This window comes from Dermacentor andersoni, chromosome 2, assembly GCF_023375885.2.
Source record: "Dermacentor andersoni chromosome 2, qqDerAnde1_hic_scaffold, whole genome shotgun sequence".
NCBI lineage: Eukaryota > Metazoa > Arthropoda > Arachnida > Ixodida > Ixodidae > Dermacentor > Dermacentor andersoni.
Genome location: NC_092815.1, coordinates 48,787,564 through 48,807,461, shown reverse-complemented (window position 1 = coordinate 48,807,461; position 19,898 = coordinate 48,787,564). Strand labels below are relative to the sequence as shown.

The 19,898-nt window shown below is 46.2% G+C and overlaps 1 protein-coding gene across 1 annotated transcript; it reads left to right on the top strand.

Moving 5' to 3' along the window:
* Positions 1–3,456: 3,456 nt before the first annotated feature.
* LOC126542340 (lysosomal acid glucosylceramidase-like) lies at positions 3,457–19,629 on the top strand. The gene is made up of 10 exons (XM_050189375.3): positions 3,457–3,595; positions 5,236–5,421; positions 7,092–7,256; positions 8,054–8,187; positions 10,695–10,867; positions 11,894–12,137; positions 15,474–15,698; positions 16,388–16,551; positions 18,889–19,026; positions 19,479–19,629. The coding sequence occupies exons 1-10, from the start codon at positions 3,478–3,480 to the stop codon at positions 19,582–19,584; spliced, it is 1,653 nt and encodes a 550-aa protein (XP_050045332.3). The 5' UTR covers positions 3,457–3,477; the 3' UTR covers positions 19,585–19,629.
* The last annotated feature ends 269 nt before the right edge of the window (positions 19,630–19,898 follow it).

Sequence of the window (19,898 nt, the reverse complement as noted above, 5' to 3'; positions counted from 1 at the left end):
ACGCCCGCTATGTCCTTATGGATTATAAATTCTACTCCGCTCTGCGTGTTATATGGGAGCAGTCGTGCAGCTAGCCCTTCTGGCGTGCGGGGCCCATAGGTCTTCTCCCCCCCCCCCCCCCCCACTCCGGATGTAGTCAGGAAGGCGAGAATATCGAAACTTTCATATCGAAATGATATGACAATTACAATTTCTCTTCCTTCTGATCCATTAAGCCTTTCTTTATTTGCTGCTATTGGCAAACGTGATTATCCGAGCTCCGGTTCCACCACAAGGTTTGGAACGGAATAGAGCACGCTGCGCGTCGATTCCTGGCGTCACCACGCGAAAAGAGAGAGAGAGAAGGCCGCCATCAAACCCGTGCCAACGAAAGCTTGCGCTACTGTTGGGCGGCACTCGCAATGGATAGGATGGAGGGATCGACGTCACTGGTGCACTATTTCATATTTCTTTCGGTACTGCCATGCTGGGCCGCCCGCAGTGCCAAAGTACTGCAGGCCCTAGCACCCAAGACGAATTTGTTTAGAAAAGAAGTTTTTGTTGAGTTAATACGACTTTAGGTCCTAATTTCCCGAATCGCAATGCGTCCTCTATTTTTTCTCATTAAACAGTTATCTTATATATCCTATTTTAAGATAGCGCGGACTGAACAGAAGAGGGACCCAAGAGCCACATCGCTATAGAATGTATGTTTGGCGACGCATGATTTCATCCCACGAGCGCACCGCACATGAAACATCCCGCTAAGGCGAGTAGTTTAGCGACCACTAAGCGAATTAAATGTTTTAGCTCACACATTCGTTCATTTATTACGCAAGATGTTGATAAAGCTGTAGCCGACAATTCTGCCGCACGACACGTCTAGTACATCGGGTACATGAGCTCGGGCTGTTGGTTACTGCAGCATTTTTTACCATTTACGCCCAGTCAAGCCGGCAAAAAGAGGGGGGGGGGGTCTTCAGATAAATATGACCCCCCCCCCCCCAAATGGCACCTGGCACCCGGGACCCCCCCCCCCCCCCCCCCTCCCTTTACTACGAAACTGTATGGGAGCGCTCTATAAAATACAGGGCATGGCCGTAAGTCAGCACTGTATAAGCCTCACCAGTTCTTCCAGCCTCACTAAGGCCAATGATAAGAGTTAACGGAGAATACCTTAGTAACTTGCGATTCGCTTATGATATTGCCTTGCTTAGTAACTCAGGGGACCAGTTGCAATGCATGCTCACTGACCTGGAAAGGCAAAGCAGAAGGGTGGGTCTAAACATTAACCTGCAGAAAACTAAAGTAATGTTTAACAGTCTCGGAAGAGAACAGCAGTTTACGATAGGTAGCGTGGCACTGGAAGTCGTAAGGGAGTACATCTACTTAGAGCAGGTAGTGACCGCGGATCCGGATCATGAGACTGAAATAATCAGAAGAATAAGAATGGGCTGGGATGCGTTTGACAGGCATTCTCAGATTATGAACAGCAGGTTGCCATTATCCCTCAAGAGAAAAATGTATAACAGCTGTGTCTTACCAGTACTCACGTACGGGGCAGAAACCTGGAGGCTTACGAAAGGGTTCTACTTAAATTGAGGACGACGCAACGAGCTATGGAAAGAAGAATGATGGGTGTAACGTTAAGGGATAAGAAAAGAGCAGATTGGGGGAGGGAACAAACGCGAGTTAATGACATCTTAGTAGAAATCAAGAAAAAGAAATGGGCATGGGCAGGACATGTAATGAAGAGGGAAGATAACCGATGACCATTAAGGGTTATGGACTGGATTCCAAAGGAAGGGAAGCGTAGCAGGGGGCGGCAGAAAGTTAGGTGGGCGGATGAGATTAAGAAGTTTGTAGGGAGAACATGGCCACAATTAGTACATTACCGGGGTAGTTGGAGAAGTATGGGAGAGGCCTTTGCCTTGCAGTGGGCGTAACCAGGCTGATGATGATGATGAAGGCCAATGATGTCCCACACAATGTCTGATAGTTCCTCAAAGAGCCCTGATAAGCTAGCTTCACTCTAGAGAGTTAAGCTAGCTTCACTATAGAGAGTTCGGGCGTTGAGCGTTGCCAGTGTCAGATTCCATTGGTGACCTGTCCTGGTTCAGAGATTCTTAGTACCCTCTGCTGAGTTGCAGGTCTTACCACCGGCAATTTGTCAGGCGCTCAACAGCTACTAGAGACTGAGGTTGATTGAATGAGTCATTTGGGAGGTATGACTGAATAATGCACCAGAAAGGCCAATTCCTGTTCTGATGAGGGAGCCTCTTTTGTTGAAGCTTGATGTGTCTTCCTAATTTGGTTGTACCTGGATTAGTATAGCCCCACTGGCTCTCGGCAATTTTGCCGGCGTCAGGCGCCACCCCAAGCCTGGGGATGAAGCTTACTGGAGGAGGTGAATTCAAGCTTACGACCTTCAGATTTAAAAAAAGAAGAGAGAAAAAAGCCGTGAATTCCAACTTCTGACTAGGGCAACTGAGCAAGCGAGATAGATAACTCTGCAGGCTGCGAGGCCACCTTATGTATACAATGTATACACACAAATATAATAATTACTTGAATTATGTACAACCCCATAATTAATGTTTAACACTTCTGCCATGATGTGACGTGCGATGTGCGTCAATGATAATGCTCAGTCTTCCGAAAGATTATGAACAATGACGCACAACAAAGCCTCAAGCAAACACGTCTCCCTGTGTGTTTGTGGACTACGCAGACAAACAGCATCAGAGCGCAGGCAACGTGTAACGTCAACTCACCAATCTCGTATTGGACTAGACTAACATCACCACTAATTATCGTCAATCAAAGCAAACAGCGTACAAAGCTTCGGTTACATCGTTTACAATAGGATCCGAAGATTTTGTTTTTTCTTTCATTCTTATCGCTTCTTGAAGGTGCATGGATGTTGTTCTAAACAAATTGACACGATGGAGGACGCGGAAAAAACAGGAGACTCCGCGTTGCAACAACCAGCTACTGCGGTTCGACGCGAAATCAGGCATCGAAGTCGTGCTGGCCACATTATTACTACCTATCATCGTCATGACTTGCTGCTACATTCAGCGCCGCTCGCTGTCCCGCCGCAATGCTCCCACCTCCCCCTCTAGCCATCTCATTCCCGTTAAGCAGACTGCGTCAAGCATATTTGTGTTTGCTAAATGCACGTTCTGAAAAAGCACCTGTGTGCGAACGACGCCAGATTCTGTGCTTACTATCTCTTGTTTCATTAAGCGACGTTAACCGGTCTGCATAATGTTCTGAAAACACACAGCGCGAAGCCGTCGAAGCACACCCAGCCGTTGGCATGCCGTGATTCGTCTTCCTTTTCTTTCTTTCGAACGTAGCAAATCACGATTGCTGCTGCTCGCTATCTGCAACGTAAAAATAGGCACAAGTGTGCGCGCCGCTTCTGATCTAATCTATTCATTTGGAACACTAGCTTGGATGTCAGATAAGAATAGACGGCCCTCTGATCGAACGATGTCGCCGCTTGGAGAGCAAGACAGATCTGCTGACGTTCGAGTCTCGCTTCAGAAAGGCCGTGGTATGGGGAAAGATGTATTCATCGCCGCAGCAACTTTTGCGGCACTTTTATCAGGTGAGTGGATGACCTGTCAATAGGTGCATAGAATGGCGTTGCGTGTAAGTAAGCCAAGGAAAATTAGCAGGAGCAAGTGCTTTGGTATGAGGGTTGAAATTCAACGCTTCACAATGATAGAGCTCAGAACACTAAGACCTGTTTGAGTGTGTCGTTCGTATTTGGACCTGTCGACTTTTTAAAGCTCGTTTAACGCAAAAGGTGAACAATCAGAAATATAATTTCAAATGTAATGAAAATATTATGACAAAACAAGAATTTCACTCGTAGTTAGCACAGTGCTCTCGCAATGTTTTTTTTTTCTTAAATTTATCTTACTTCAATTATAGCGTAACAATAACATTGCATTTATATATGCTCTCGTTGCGGCGATTGAAGCTGCTACGGCATGAAAGAGCCTTTATTACTCTAAATCTGGTTTCAGTGCATGGTATTATGTCCTGGCTTAAATGTCTCGGAAATCTAGAATTCGCTACCGTGGAACCGACAAGAAGGTTGCTACGCCTGTTTCTGTATCGAACTCTGCCGAGGCGGTGCCTGCCGCGCTCATCCTTTCCATGTTAGTAAATATCACCGGCTTCGCTGTTACCCCTTTTCTGAGCGTTCTGCCAGCTTAAACTGCGCCAGAATTCTCTGCAATGTAGAAGGCACGTGCGTTTTGTGTCAGTCGTAATCATGGCGGATATTGTACGTAAATAGAGAAAGTTTGGTAATATATACGTATATATCCAGTACACTGCACGGAATTGCTTCACCACGTATTATATGTAGTGACACGAGGCTCATATACTAAACGGACGGCGAAAGCTCCGCGAAAACGAAGCTGCCCATAACTGGCGAAGAAACGGCACAGGGAAGCAAAGCCCTTGACAACGTAAGCGAAAGTAAATGCTCCATTAGCAAGCACAAGTGAGCTAGTGAAAACATTTTCAGAAGGTAATAGCGCAGAAACATGGCATGTGTTGTGGGACCATTCTTTCAATATTCCTTTATTTTCAAGCTTCGTCATCGGCTCGGACGCCACCGAGCTACTGTTATCGCCAGTATCCCCCTCTCAGTGCAAGTGACGATAACAAAAGAATACAATCGAAACGAAAGAGTAGCTGCAAAACAAGGGCGTATGGACAAGATTGGAGGTGGAGCCGCGAGTATTAAAAGAGGGGTGAATATTTGATAACAGGTATCTTCTCGAGCTCGTGGAAGCTTTTAATCAAGGAGAATAGTCTCCATGATTCGGAGCTCACCATTCACAACAAGCAGTAAATGTTCAATACGGTTCGAAATCTAAAAATAGCCAGGGTTATTTCCGAATGCGGTGGTCAAGCACACCGGCGACCAGCTCTCAGAGCTCTGCCAAATTATGTGCCAGCTCGTATTTTGAGCCGAACAAAGACAGGATCACATGAAGATGTGGACTTGAAGTGGTAGAACGAGGACACCACTTCGGCAACATTCCTCGTTTGGCCACAGTTTAAGTGATTTGAGTCAGACTTGAAAAAGGAAAGTTGCGCTTCGAAGAGTAATGCGACAGACTGGCCTAGCGTTGACAGCTGACTTGAGCAAATCAAATTATTGCTATATATTCACAGTGTTTTCCAATTTCACCTGATTCAGTAACACTAACCCATTTTCAACCAAAGCCGTAGCTGGCCAATGTCAGCCCAGGGACTATGGCCGGGGCAGCTTTGTGTGCGTCTGCAACGCGACGTACTGCGACTTCATTGGTGACATCGGACCTTTGCCGACTGAAGCAGCGTTGGCGTTCGAGAGCAGCAAAGCCGGCCATCGTTTCACCAAGACCACCTTACCCTTCGGTAAAAAGACTGGTCAGTCGTGTTCTTTCACATTTAGGCTGTTGTACTAGTTCATAGGAATGTGAACGGTTGTGGCCTTTGAAACGTAGTATTTGCCGGCATTTCAGTCCAGGCGTTTTACAAACCCGTTGTGTAATTCAGAACCTAAGCTTGCAAGTACAGAGCAGCTCAGTTCTTACTTTTAGGCCACAACACGTGACTGAAGTTTTAAAAAAACTATGTGGTTTTACATGCCAAAACCACGATTTCATTGTGAGGCCTTGTAGGCACTGTGAGGCGTTGTAGCGGGGGGCTCCGGAATAACTTGGACCACCTGGGTTTCTTTAACGTGCACCTAAATCTATGTACACGGATGTTTTCACATTTCGTCCCCATCGAAATACGGCCGCCGTGGCCGGCTCAAGTTTCGTTACAGGACCTGTTATGTACGTCTTTTGCCGCCTCCGCCAGCTCGTTCTGTGTTATCACTCTCAACAGCCTGATTATTTCCAAATTCTAACAATAGGTTCTTTATGTTGCTACTGCTTATCTATTGAGAGCTAGCTTTGATTTCCATCAACTTCGGACTGTACAAGTAAAAAAGAAAAAAGCTCGCTGTTTCGCCCGATAGCCGAAACATCGATTGCGATAGCAAATTAGTAGATAGCTATACGAAGTAAGGATAGCAGTTTCATCTGCCGTGTGAACTTGGTAAACATTCGCTTACTAACTAAACTAACAAACACGGTGTCACGCGCGCACGGGTAAACACGAACACATCTCGCTCGATGACCTCGGAAACTCGCTATCAACACGCTGGAGTGAGGAATCGCGGCAGCAGCCACGAGTGAATTGACTTTCGTGCATCTCTCGCTTCAACGCCAACCAAACATCGAAAGCACAGCGTATACGAAGCTACCGGCACTACGCGCACTCGGCAAACATCGCAGATCGCTTGAGGATATGGTGCCCGCACGGGCACGCCGTAAGCAGCAGCCGCTGGAGAAGAACGCCCCCTCCCTCCCCTCACCCCCTTGCCTCGCGCACGAAAGGAGAGAACGCGCTTCCGGCCAAGCTCGGATGCTTGCCCTCTTCTGTGGCGCGGGAGGCAGGGGATCAGGCGAGGGAGCAGGGGCGTTCCTATCCAATGGGTGCTAGGGTGCCTCGCCCGCCGCTCCGTACACAGTGGAGACAACCGCGGCGTCTACTACGGCGTTGGCCATGCGAATCACGGAAGCCGGCAACACGTCCCTACGGCCTCCGCCTTGGCGGACGCCGTTGGGACGCGTTGCCGGCGCTCGTGTGTCTTGTGTGCGGTTTGGCACTACTTTACTGGCCTTCCCCCAGCTTCACTGATCTCTGGTGTTTGCGATAACAAAGCCACGAATATTTATTCAGAAGAAAGGTTCCCACTTATAAACGCTTCTATAGTGTTTTTCCAGCTGCATTCAATCACATTTCCATGTAATAAAACTTGTGTTACACTTCAATTGACACTTCAGAACTCTGAAATATGAAGTCAGCGTTTTGTAGCTTTTCTGCGCAGCCAGCAATCAGCACCGTTCGCAACTCTTTATTCCCGAATTCAATTGACGAGTTCTTTTTTCTTGTTAGCGACCTCAGAATATACGCCCACCGATATCCGTATGACGTCTCGGCACTAGTTTACTAGTTATTTTTCCCGTCTGTTCGCGTCTGAACAGGTTCAAGCGACAACGACACGTTGCTCCTTCTGGTCGACTTCTCGAGAAAGTACCAAAAGGTGTTTGGCTTCGGTGGCGCTTTCACCGATGCGACAGGAATAAACATCAAGTCTCTTCCGGCGAACATGCAAGATGACATCCTCAAGTCATACTACGCAAAGCAAGGTAACCGCCATGCACGCATACGATAACACTTGGCGATGCTTCCAATCTAAGACATATTCATTAAAGTTTCACGAGCGTAACTTACATTGCGAGAAACGCCACAGAAAATGATTGCGGCAAGGTTACTTCGGTTATTGAACCATTGAATACAATGCCCCTGCAAACGAGAAGGGGAAGGTGGGGGGGGGGGGGGAGGAAGGTGGCTGAGCAGTTTTCGGCCTCATGGATTTGACTGACAAGCATTGGGACGTACGATGCGTACAGTATTATCGCGTTGTAGTCACGGTGAAGGGCCAGTGAGTACCAAAACTGTGAGCCACTCTTTATCGGGTGAACTTGTGCCCAGAACAACAAGTAAGATTTAAAGCTCAACGAGAGCGTTCAGCACAATTACTGGGCGTCGAAATATCATCTCATGGGTCAAGTCCGTCCACTTTTACAGGTTAACCGCTCGTGCTCACTAACATTCTAGAATGCACTACAATTCGCGTTGCTCGCGAGATCTGATTAAGCAAGACTCTTTCAGTGCAAAATTAGCGGCAACATTCAAGGATTTTCGGGTACAATATGTGCATCTTCCGCTGAGATAACAGTCACAATCCGGTGAATAAACGTCACCGACAAAAGAACAAGACAATATACGCGTGATGACTTATTCCAAAAATGAAACTCTACTTCTTGCTCTCAACACGCTCTCAACCCGTGTTACAACCCGGGCGCTTACTCTCTCTCGGTGTTCTGTGGTAGGCAATCAGCCACGTGAGTCTTAGAAAGCTCTATTCCATTTCTCTTTTTAGGACTTGGGTACACCGTCGGCAGGATTCCATTGGCGAGCTGCGATTTCTCTGAACGCAAGTACACGTACGACGATACTCCCGGAGACTTCGAGCTCAACAACTTCACGCTTGCCCCGGAAGACTTTGATCTCAAGGTAACACAAATGCAACCGACGAAACTAGCGTTTGATTAGAGAAATTAGCGGAATGCTTTACGCTTTTGGCGTGTAGTCAGTGACATTACACATGTACGATCCAGTCTTTCGACGTTAAGACAGAGGACTTAAATCGTTAGATATTGATTTCACAACGTTGAAGGGTGGCAATTGGAAAAATATGTGGGCAGCTGTCCGCCGGTAAGTTTAAGCTTCGACTTTGAGCTGTTCTATTCCTATCAAGCGCGTTCACAATGGTCTGCCGGACGTCTCGCATGTAGAAGTGAGCATGCTCACGCTGGTTAGAACAGTTTCGGTTTTGTTCTTGCGACTAAAACGTCCCGCACGCCGCTGTTTTGACCAGGTTGTTCAGTATTGAGCTCGTGCAGAATAGCTACTGGGCTTTCTTTGACAGTGAAGATCGCGAATACCGGTACTCCTCCAAAACCAGTATACCGGAATTTCAACCCCAACCCAGGATGACGCAGAAGAGACGTAAGTGCATGCCGTGCCATCTTGAGCGCAATGTCGCCGAATAAAAAATAATGAACGTTTGCTGCTGCAGGAAATGCAGTCTATCTCTGCCTCGCTAAGTCGTGGAACTGCTTTACTGCATGTCACGTGCACAGGAAAGGCTCACCTATTTGTGTTTTATTGCAATGGCAGTTATAGGGACGCTCGAAGCGCATTCCCACGGCCATCACCTAGAGGCGTGTGCAACCCGCGAGTTGAGTGTTGGGAGACACTAAGAGACGTGCAGTGCGTTTGGCTGCATAAGCGACGAAGCCCAAGTGGGCGCAGCGTCCCGGTCCGCTCAAATGGCTCTACCGGAGCCAGGGCAGCGTTTCGGCTACTCCTGCTGGCACGCATGGTACGCAGCGATGACTACCCGGCTACTCTGCTGGTACGCTACCTACGGCTACCCCTGCTGGTACGCAGCGATGACCAGCTGCGTGCATGCGTACCTCACCCTGGTGTATACATTGGCCTGAGCGGAGTGGAAAATAAACGTCCAGCTAACCATCTAACCCTTTATTTTAGCGCTGACGAACGCTGATGGTTTTCCTCCGTCTGACCTCGTGCACAGCCGAGATGCGACGGCTGCAAGGCCGCTTATGGTGCTACTCATTCCGCCAGCGTTCTGAGACGCCTTCAGTCGAAACGTTAAACCTGGCTATCGCTTTCAATGCGTCGCATTCGGAAGAAACTACCACTATTTATCATTTTTTTTCATGTGACCACAAAACTGTTAGCATAGCGAATAATTTGCTCAAGATTTCTTTTTTTCCAAGTTATATCTTTGGAAACATCAATTAGTCTTGTGCAACTTATATTGCTGCATGTTATGCTAAAGCACATTGCCGGTGGCAACAATTTTTTCTTTTTATTGTTAGACCTCTGAAAGATGGTGATTTGCGCTTGGTAACGAAAGAGTAAAAAAGATAACAGTGACCACAATTGTTTTACTCCGCAGACTTCCATACAAAGCAGTGAGAAAAGTTCGCAAGAAAATGTATGAGATGAAGTTCGGAATGTTCTTGTTAACAAGTGGAGGATTATAGAAAAGATACAGTGCTTTATACCCGGCTACACAAGAGAAATTGTATTTTTGTGCACAGTGGCATGAATTTATGAGCCAATATTTGAAATTGTACTCTGATATCGTGGTACCTTCTAACAAGCCACGTTTTCTTATTTCTTTGTTCACATAGATATTTTGACTTTGTTAGCACTTATCACGCCTCAATCTGAAATGAGGTTATTTAATACACTCGAAATATAAGCATCTTTTATCCTGATTGCTACATATAAAATTGTGTCACTCGGTTTAAGAAATATTACCGTATCCATGTTCAATATGCAAGCCCTGAGCTTTATACTTACGATGTCACACTGCTTTGCACATATAGAAGAGGCAGATGAAAGATAAAAATAGAATCAACACACAATCCCAATTTCCCTTCTCTTCAAGCGGGATGCAAGTAGGTAAACAGCTCATAGACTAAGAAGCATCTGATTTACAATGCAGACATATAATCAATAAATATTAGATACCATTTGCGTGTCACGACTTATCTGCTTAATTGAGCACGTGCTGGTGGGCGAGTTGGTTATGCATGATTGCGACGAAGGCGCCAAATAAAACAACGGAAGAAGAAAGGAAACACAAAATAACCACGTAGGCGCACCTACGGTGCGCCTACGTGGTTGTCTCGTGTCTTCTTCCTTCGTCTGTTGTTTTATTTGGCGCCTTCGTTGTAATCAATTATATACTTAAAATGGCCAATAATTGTATTACTGGCCTCTGTAGCTGACCGCGAAATGTGGCTATTAATTTCTAACGTCATTTTAATAAATACCGTGAAACAGCCTTATTTGAATTACTAACTCTTGTCGGTAAGAGAATGCGGTCGATGAAATGGTCCTTTCGCAGTTTTGAGCTTATTATCACTACCTGGGAGCACAGCGGCAAACTTTTTGAGAAATTTCGACGCCTTCCTTCGCAGATTCCGTACATGAAAAAGGCCATGTCTTTCTCTAGCGAACCCATATGGTTGTTTGGGAGTGCTTGGAGCAGCCCATCTTGGATGAAAACCAGCAACATGCTGGAGGGCCCAGGGGTTCTCAAGGGTGAACCGGGAGGTCCCTATTACAAGGCGTGGGCAAAGTACTACATCAGGTATTTAATGCATGTACCTTTATACTGCTGCGTCTGGCTGTCGCACATCTATACCAGCGTGAAAGTTTTATGCGTTCAAGGACCAGTATATTTACTGCACGCTGCGGCTACCTAATAAGAGAAAAGCGAAATCGAAGGTGCGAAGTGGAGAAAGAAAAATGTATGGCTATGTTAACGAAGGAACATCACATGAAACCATAAATGGCTGGCAGCGCCGCGACTTGATATTTTAGTTTTAGCTAGGTGGCTGAATGTTTATGCGAGGACATCAGGAGTGACAGAGTGCACATTGCGTCACGTTATTCAGAGTCAGCGTAATATTAGCAAAGAAAACGAGTAAAAGATTTGCAATACTGGATTCGCTTCCTGTTGAATATTCCGGGTGTTCGCTAATTGAGTTACGTTTCGCTGTTTGCAGCGCATGCTTCTTATGTCTGCAAACGTTGTTTATTGTCTAATTGCAGCGCCTCTAGAACTATACACGATTCACGTACGAGTCGGGTTCTGTGCTTTCTCCTTCACACCAATATTACCTATCAGTTGCTGAAAGGAATTGATATATTCCAAGCGCTTCGTGGTTCGGGACGTTGTCTCGGTTATATGAAGCAATATGTTAAGACGTAAAAAAATGCCAGCATCACAGAAAGCTGCGGGCACCTGTAAACGTAGTAATATTTCGATGGCGGCAGGTTTTGTACGCAAACGAGGGGACTCGTGCTGAGACAGGACACGACCTCAAGCTTCCAACTGGATTTTTTTAGTGCAGGGTAAAGTTTATATACAGATATGATACGTCGTACGTCCGGTTGGGTTACTGGGAGGGGGGGGGGGGGGGGGGAGAAGAGCCCGAGAAAAAGCTTAAAAAAAAACAAACAAGTTGCGTATAAGTGAGGCTAATCAGTGCGACACAAATATTAACTCGTCTAAGCCTCACGCAGTAATAACCTAGCAGTTCATTTTTATGTCCTGAACAAGTTCAGCAAGTGATCGCTATTTCTCTCCCTTTGCATTCTCGCGGGCTTGCAGGTTTGTGCAGGAGTATGAGCGTAGTGGCATTCCTATATGGGGCCTGACAACGCAGAACGAACCTACGACGGGCTTTGTACCGGGCTTTCCCTGGCAAACGCTGGGTTTTACGCCAAGGACGCAGAGGGATTTCATCAAGCTCGACCTGGGGCCGGCGCTGGCTGTAGCCGGCTATGGTGCGGACAAGTTGCAGCTGATGATCCTCGACGACAATCGCATCGTTCTTCCGCACTGGACAGACGTGGTACATATCACTGTTCCGAGATCATTTCGACGCATAGTCATTGTGTTGTATGAAAAACCACTTTCACAGTAAAAGTATTTATTATGATATTGTTATGAATTGCGTAGTTCAGAATAAAATTTCAATTTTATCATGAAATGTTTACATAGAGAGTGCAGGACACCCAGCTAAACAACTTTTGATGTGCAAAATTCCTAAAGGCTGGTAAATGTACCTAATTGTTAAAGCACAACAGCACGAGGAACGATATTTTACCATTCCGCATGCCGATTCGCAGACTGTATAACGTTAAGAAGATAGCACAATACTAGTTCTGGTTTTACACAGTATGGTGGTGAGCGATATTCTACTGCCCACGCTCCCATTCATTTTGATGTCTGCCCGTGACCGTCGCAGTAATGTCAAAGTGCCTTGAGAAATATTTATGGAGGAAAAATTCATCGACGATTACCATACTGCCTAATGCGAAATCTGAGCGCAGCTCTATACGTGTTTTCATTTAGCGATATATTGAGGCATCGCACTAATCACCGCACCGATCACCGCACCGATCACTGCACCGATCACTGCACCGATCACTGCACCGATCACTGCACCGATATATAGACCGGCCACACAGTTGCCGCTTCCCGGCAACTGCAGCTTATGCAACCGTAATTTTTACCGGGAAACGCTTGCGGCGAACGCTATGCGCGAAGGCGAGCTTTCTGATACTTCCTTTCCCCCGCACTGCTGGAGCCATCGCTGCCGCGAATGCGCGCACGTGAACGCCATCTGGTGGTGCTTCCAGATGGTTTCTTCCGCTTTCCTCCTCATGCTTCCGCTTCACCCTCCTGCTCCACTTTCCTCCTCGCGCTCTCTTCGCTCTCGCCGTCTTTCATCTTCCGCTGCACTCCGCGTTCGCTCTTTCACCCTTCGCTGTGCTCGTTCGTTCAGTTACGCCGAGATACGACGCCGAGGCACGCCAATGATCAACGCAGGAACGGGCACCTAAGAGTAGCGCTCTAAAGAACTGCACTGAGCCACCAGGATTCAACCTCCGTACTCACACATTGCCAGTGAAAGAGCTAATCGTCCAATGGCTCCACCGATACTACAGAACGGACTACTTTGCCAAGAGAGCGCGCTCGTGCCATCAGCTGCAATGACTGGTTGACGTGCTATGATTGGTTGGCACCCACTCGGCTTCTAATTGTCGCCACTGGATTGCAGAACTATATAGGCCCCTTCTTTGTATTCTAGCACGTTGTAATCCCAGTTCCAGAGGGCGTGATTTTAGGGCATGAAGAAAGGCAAAATATTAAAGGGAGCGATACGTGACAATTTTGCAGCCTTCATAAAGATAGCAAGAATAAGAACCTTGGGTAATAATCCCTCACCACTTAATAGGCAAAGGGTAATAGCCGCCGAACGCGCAGAGTGTATGGGTACTACGGGCAGAGAGAGAGAGAGAGAGAAGGAAACGAGATTGGAAACGCAGGGAGGTAGAGAACCGCAGGTAGTAAACCGAAAGAGAAACTTCCGGTTTATCACCTAACAATGAGGATGAGGTAAGAGGGAAAGAAATACGGAAATGATAGCAGAGAAAGAAAGCAAACGTGCGGGGAAAAAAGGCAGGTGTGCGGGAAAGAACGCTTGGCAGCATCAAAGTTTTTATAACAAGCTATCTAGAACGTTGAGATTTCAATAGAGCGTTGACCGACTTCAGGTTTGACGATCGTATGGCCGGCACTCCAGGATTGTCTGCTCTGAAAGCGGCCGGTGGTCGAGACGGACCAACGCGGACGTAAGCCAGCACCCTTCCGCAGTGCAGCCAAGACAATGGCAAAGAACGTGTTCGATAGTTTCCTCGCGGCCGTAGTTGTGACAGAATGAGCAGAGTTATTGAATTATTCTGCTAAGGGAATTGTATCTTGTATACGATAGGAGTTGTCGAGGCTGATCATCACTCAGACATCAGTATAAAAACTACCAAGGAACAAGCTTCTTCACTGCCAGTTGACGGCCAAAATGCTTTCCTAAGAGGCCCAAAAGCTTCTGCTTGCAGACGTCTCAACTCGTTATGTCATGTTCGTGGGTCTCGTACCATGCTGTGTCTGGAGGTAGAATATCACATTCGCTAGCATTAGCGTTGGGTCCCACCGATTATTTTCGCTTACGCGCTCATACCAGGCAATCCAGTCTTCAACGTCCGTACCATCGATGCCATTGAAGGTCCCTGAGTCTCGCAGCTGGGACAACACGACAGAAGTCAGAGTCTGCGGTACCGGAGGTGCCGCAGACTCTGACCTCCGTCGTGTTGTCCGTGGTGTTGTCCTCTTGAAAAGTCCGAAACATATGCCCAGCAAGGGCATATGTTCCGAAAGTCAAGGAGGGAATGGGTCCTGAAAAAATTGGGGGAGGGGGCGGGTCGGCGTCAGAAGAGGTGGCCTTGCCGATACTAGCTGCCTGACGTCATGCTCCCTTCCAGTCTTTTTCCTTCCTCTATCTTTTTAGGAGTGCGTCAGGCCTATTAGATCAGGCTTCATGATTGGTCTTCGTGACGATGCACCACTGCTGAAAAAATGGAGCCAAAATATACTCACGCCACAGAAGCTAGGGCACGATGGGCTTGACAAACTGTCGAGCAGAGAACAGCAGTAGATCGCAGCTTTTCGTTGACGTCGGGGACAGACAAGCTTCAATTAAGGCGCTTCTCCAGCTAGTGCTCTGAATGTTCCACGCGTTGTGCGCATCCCTATGTGCAATTTGATAGGTCTTTGGAGACTTCCTCTCAAAGTTAAATAAAAAGGCATCTCGAAGCAGAAGATCATGACTCATTAGAAACAGCATGTTTCCTTGTACCTCCCTAGTTTGCTGATGACACCTCGTAATATATTTCCGTTGTGAAGATGTCTAGCAGTGTGCTCTACGTAAATTTGTGGTATTACATGAATTAAAGCGCGGAAGAAAAATGAAAACAAGACCAAGCGTCTGCCCATGTTATCATTATCAGCTTGCATGACATTGTCATGAGTGGCAAAAGATGTGGGGCTACAGCGCGCTAATCCATTGGCAAGAGAGCGATGCCGAAATTCACTCTCTAATAACCGAGCCGTGAGGTATTCCAATTTCTTTTTTCACGTTTCACTTCATGTAAAACACATACTGTGAAAAGCAGGCCTCGGTCCACGCGTTGCTGACGGCTCCACATAACAATGGTTCTCATGTAGTTTCGTTACTGGTGTCACGGTGACCTGGCTGCCATCAAGTCAAACTTCGTTCATCTCCAAATGCACTTAAAACAGCGACTACGTTATTTCCCCCCGATATCACCTTTAACGGTTTGCCACACAGGTGCTAGGCGACTCGGAGGCAGCCAAATACGTCCGTGGAGTCGCTGTCCACTGGTACATGGACACCATCATTGGCCCATGGGTCCTCGACAAAGTACACCAGAGCTTCCCAGACACGTTCATTCTGGCCACAGAAGCATGTACTGGCTTCCAACCGACTGTTAAAGACAAGGTCATACTGGGAAGCTGGGAACGCGCAGAACAGTACGCCAGCGACATACTAGAGGTGAGACTTTTAACCGTTCAACAGCGCGTTCAACCCAACTCTCCAAAATGCGTAAATAAATAAATAAATAAATAAATAAATAAATAAATAAATAAATAAATACAACGCAGCCTATGTTGAGCACCACGCATACTGCCCTCTTCTGTTCTGGACTGCACCGTAAAACACGCTAGCACCTTAAGCATTACCTAATTCTTCACAAGTGGCAAGTCCTGCGTAAGGAATGAAAAAGAACGGGCTCCCATTCACAGACACCCAAAACGAAGCGTACGTTAAATAGGGAAGAGGTACGTACAAGGCAAACAACACCGTAGACAAAAATAAAGGGAGAGGCTTGGGCAATCCAAGTCTCATTATTCATGTTATGAGCCTGTGATCACAACTTAAAGCATGCATTAAAGTGCGCGTTATTTGGCAACATACATAAAAAGATATTGTGCGTAAACCGGCAGCGCATTTCAAGCGGTCGGTCCCAACAACCTAAGTACCGAATAAGAAGCACTGTAAGCAAACAATGCAGTATTTTTTTAACGTAGCAGTTCCCTGAGTTTGCATTTGTTTCTCCTTTATATTTGTGAAGCGTTCATTAGACGACACAAATTGTATTGACGCGATACCTTTACCGTACTTTTGTTGGCTGTTGGCTCGAACGGTGGAATATATATATAAAAGTTCTTTGTTATCCTTAGGACCTAACTCATTGGGCTAGTGGATGGACAGACTGGAACCTTGCCTTGGATCTACAGGGAGGCCCCAACTGGGCGAAAAATTTTGCCGACTCGCCCATCATCGTGAATGCCACTGCTAAGGAGTTCTACAAGCAGCCAACATACTACGCTTTGGCCCACGTCAGGTGTGCTTTTTTTATTTTGTATGTTATTATGTATTTTGGTTCTTTATTCTACGGTAGAACCTCATCACAACGAAATGGGTTTTTAATAAAGATTGAGTATAATGAATTAATCATAATTTCTATTGAGCAAGAGAGAGAGAGAGATTGAGTAGAGAAGTTTATTTAAGAATTAACGGAGACGGCATTCAATCTAAAAACTTGTCTTCACGAAATAACGGTTTTCTATAAATTGATATAGCAAACCTTCTTTTGGTTCGTGATAAAGACTTACAGTTTTTTCCTTTTTACTTTTTTTATCCGCTACATTTGCCGCATGGCGCAGGTACTCAGAACAGCAAGAGGGTGTCAGATAAATTCATACAGCCCTGTTTATTGCTCGTACTGCAGCAATGAATTAGCGCTTTTGTTGTCTGTTATCTTGCCGGTAAAGTCATCTGGAACATTAGAATTTAGTTTGGCCTCCCTGAGCATCTTTTGCCTCAGTACCAGGGCACATCCTCAAAGGGAGATGAATGCCCACCGTAGACGCAGGTAGCGGGCACTCAGGACACGTCGCACCAATTAAGCCGAAAGCTGGTGGTGCGCGAAGCCGCTATTAATTACAATCCGAAGCATCAGTCGAAAACTTTCACTAACTGCCTGCTACCTGGAAACCACATAACGAGTCCCACTGCTGTATCAACGGCCACACTTGCACTCTGCCACTGCCGCCTCCCCCCCCCCTCCCTGCTCCCCCCTTAACAAGCTCCGTCGATACCCACTGTCTCCTGCGCTCTCCGTGCCAATCACGATGTGCTTTGGTTGAAAGTGCTGCATAATTACTCCGGAAAGAAACGAGAACAGAGTGTGTGACCTGCGGTACCTGGAGGAGAGATGCTGTCTAAACGCGGCCGCGTTAAGCTGCTACACGTGAGCGGACAAGGTGTCTTTCGCGTCCATGGACCACGTATATAATTCATAATCGCCTATTTCGTGTTTCGCACTTCGCGCCCTTCGTCATTCGTTCGCGCCGCGCGACATTTATCGCCAGGATCGGTCGCCGAGTGTGACGGATGATCAAAAAAATAATAATAATAATAACAAATAAAAGAAGAAAAAGATCGTCCGTTATAAACTAGGACCTCTCACCCAACGTTCTTGGCGATCGGTCAGCTTATTAGCACTGTAAGCCTTTTAATAAGGCGTTAGCATTAGGAGTGTCAAAGTGGAACGAAGTTTGTGTGTGTGGAGTGAGGGGAAGCCGGTCACATGGTAAAGTTAGAGGGAATGAGAGCTTAGAAAAGCGTGTATGTATGTATGTATGTATGTATGTATGTATGTATGTATGTATGTATGTATGTATGTATGTATGTATGTATGTATGTATGTATGTATGTATGTATGTATGTATGTATGTATGTATGTATGTATGTATGTATGTATGTATGTCCTGCCTCTTCGCTCCGCGAAGAGGAAGGACGTGTGCCGAACGAACTCCAGAACAACACTTTGCAGTGTGGTGAACGCAGTTTAGATCATGGATCAATCATTCTTTTTATTTTCGTCTTTCGTATACATGACAGAACGAAAAAGGTGGCAAGAGAAAAAGCTGCTTCGTCGCAGCTTGACTGAGCTCCTGCCGCCCGGGACCTCGAAGATCCGGGACCGCGAAGAGATGCGACTAAGTGCTCACGCATTTCTTTTGCATTTGCCGCTAAATCACCACTATATGTTTCGTGTAAGATTCATAGCCCAACGCTAGCACGAACAATTTATTATTATTATTATTATTATTATTATTATTATTATTATTATTATTATTATGATTATTATTATTAATATTATTATTATTATTATTATTATTATAATTTAATTTAGAGGGTGCACCGGGGCAGCAACGAGCGTTGTACGAAATCAGAGGTTTTTGGTGCTCCGCCGGCGCACTCACGAAACGCTGATACCTACAAAAAATAAGCTTTTACGGTTTTTGGACGGTCCATTGCGGGCTTCGATTTAACTAGCGGTAACTCACAGCGCACCCACCCCCCCCCCTTCCCCTCCTTACCCACCCGGTTTGCAATATTGGCAGCGAGGGCGGGCAATCGTTATACCGAAGTAGGTTAACCTCCCCCTTGAATATTAGGTGACCTTACAGTATAGTAATATTCCTTGGATAAAAAAAAGTTTGATTTACTATTAGTGCTGTATTTCTTGGTCTCGTTACCGTACTTGGTGGGAAGATTTCTTCCTGTCGTAATATCTCAGCTATGTGCGCAATTTTTCAACTTCTCGGATTTTTTACAGCTCATTAGGCGTGTCGAAGTGAAAATCTTTGGACCTCTCTTCATATTTTTGCAGCAAATTCGTTCCGAGAGGCAGTGTGAGGGTTGCGTGTCGACTGGAGCGGTCGCTTCTTCAAAACAGGGCTGCAACTAACCTCCAGTATGCGGCATTTTTGACGCCAGATTCGGCGATTGTGGTGATCGTGTTGAACAGGTGAGCATCCGCTTTTCATTCTTGGAGCTGTCCTTGTTGCGCGTGTGTCACTTAGGCGTATACCGTGCGCATTATTCCCTCGTGTATGTTATCAATGGAATGGTATATACTGCTGAATCGTCCACATTTCTAATTTCACCGCTATACCGCAAAAGATGCCGTTGTCAACGCCTGCGTAAGCTGAAAAATGTGTTAGTCATTACATCTTTAGCGCTCTAATCCTAATGGTGTTATCAACATCAAACATTACTCGGCCATGTAACGGAGAAAATATATTCTCACTTTGTCGTTAGGCAGAATCATGGGTGGTCAGTGCTTATATGGCAAGCGTTATCCTACATTTTTGCTTAGTTAGACGTAATCTGTACTGCACTGATAATGCTTGAGTGCTGTCGATTTATGCTGCCTACTCACAGCTTGCCAATGCGCTCTTTTGCTTGTTTTGTTTTAAGGGATGACAAGAAACACACGTTGAAGATCAAGGACGCGTCTGGCTCTCGCACCGTGCAGAAGATCGTCAACGAGCGGTCGATAACGACGTTTATTTGGCAGTCGTGAATATGTAACCGTTTTGGAAGCAAATAACAAGTTTATTCTTTAGCATTTGTGGTTGCATTTATTGATAACGCAGTTGTAGTAACAAGATGAAGTCGCGCTATTTAAAGTAATGTTTAATGATGCGCAAGCACGATTTACTATAAAAACAATCGTGCAAAATCATGATCCCCTGCATACAAGGTACAATCATCCAACCAGTCAACTTGGGCTAAGCCGCTTCCAATCTATGGGACGAGTCACCCCAACGTTCCCCATGGGCCACCCTGTATCAGATCTTGGTCGACCCGATGTCACGCGTCAGATGAGCTACACAT

What these genes read in the sequence shown, in the direction of transcription:
- LOC126542340 (XM_050189375.3), top strand. Translation starts at nt 3,478, where the DNA reads ATGTCGCCGCTTGGAGAGCAAGACAGATCTGCTGACGTTCGAGTCTCG. An exon ending in CGGAAGACTTTGATCTCAAG is followed by an intron (nt 8,188 to 10,694) that starts GTAACACAAATG and finishes CTTCCTTCGCAG; the next exon opens with ATTCCGTACATGAAAAAGGC. An exon ending in TACGCTTTGGCCCACGTCAG is followed by an intron (nt 16,552 to 18,888) that starts GTGTGCTTTTTT and finishes ATATTTTTGCAG; the next exon opens with CAAATTCGTTCCGAGAGGCA.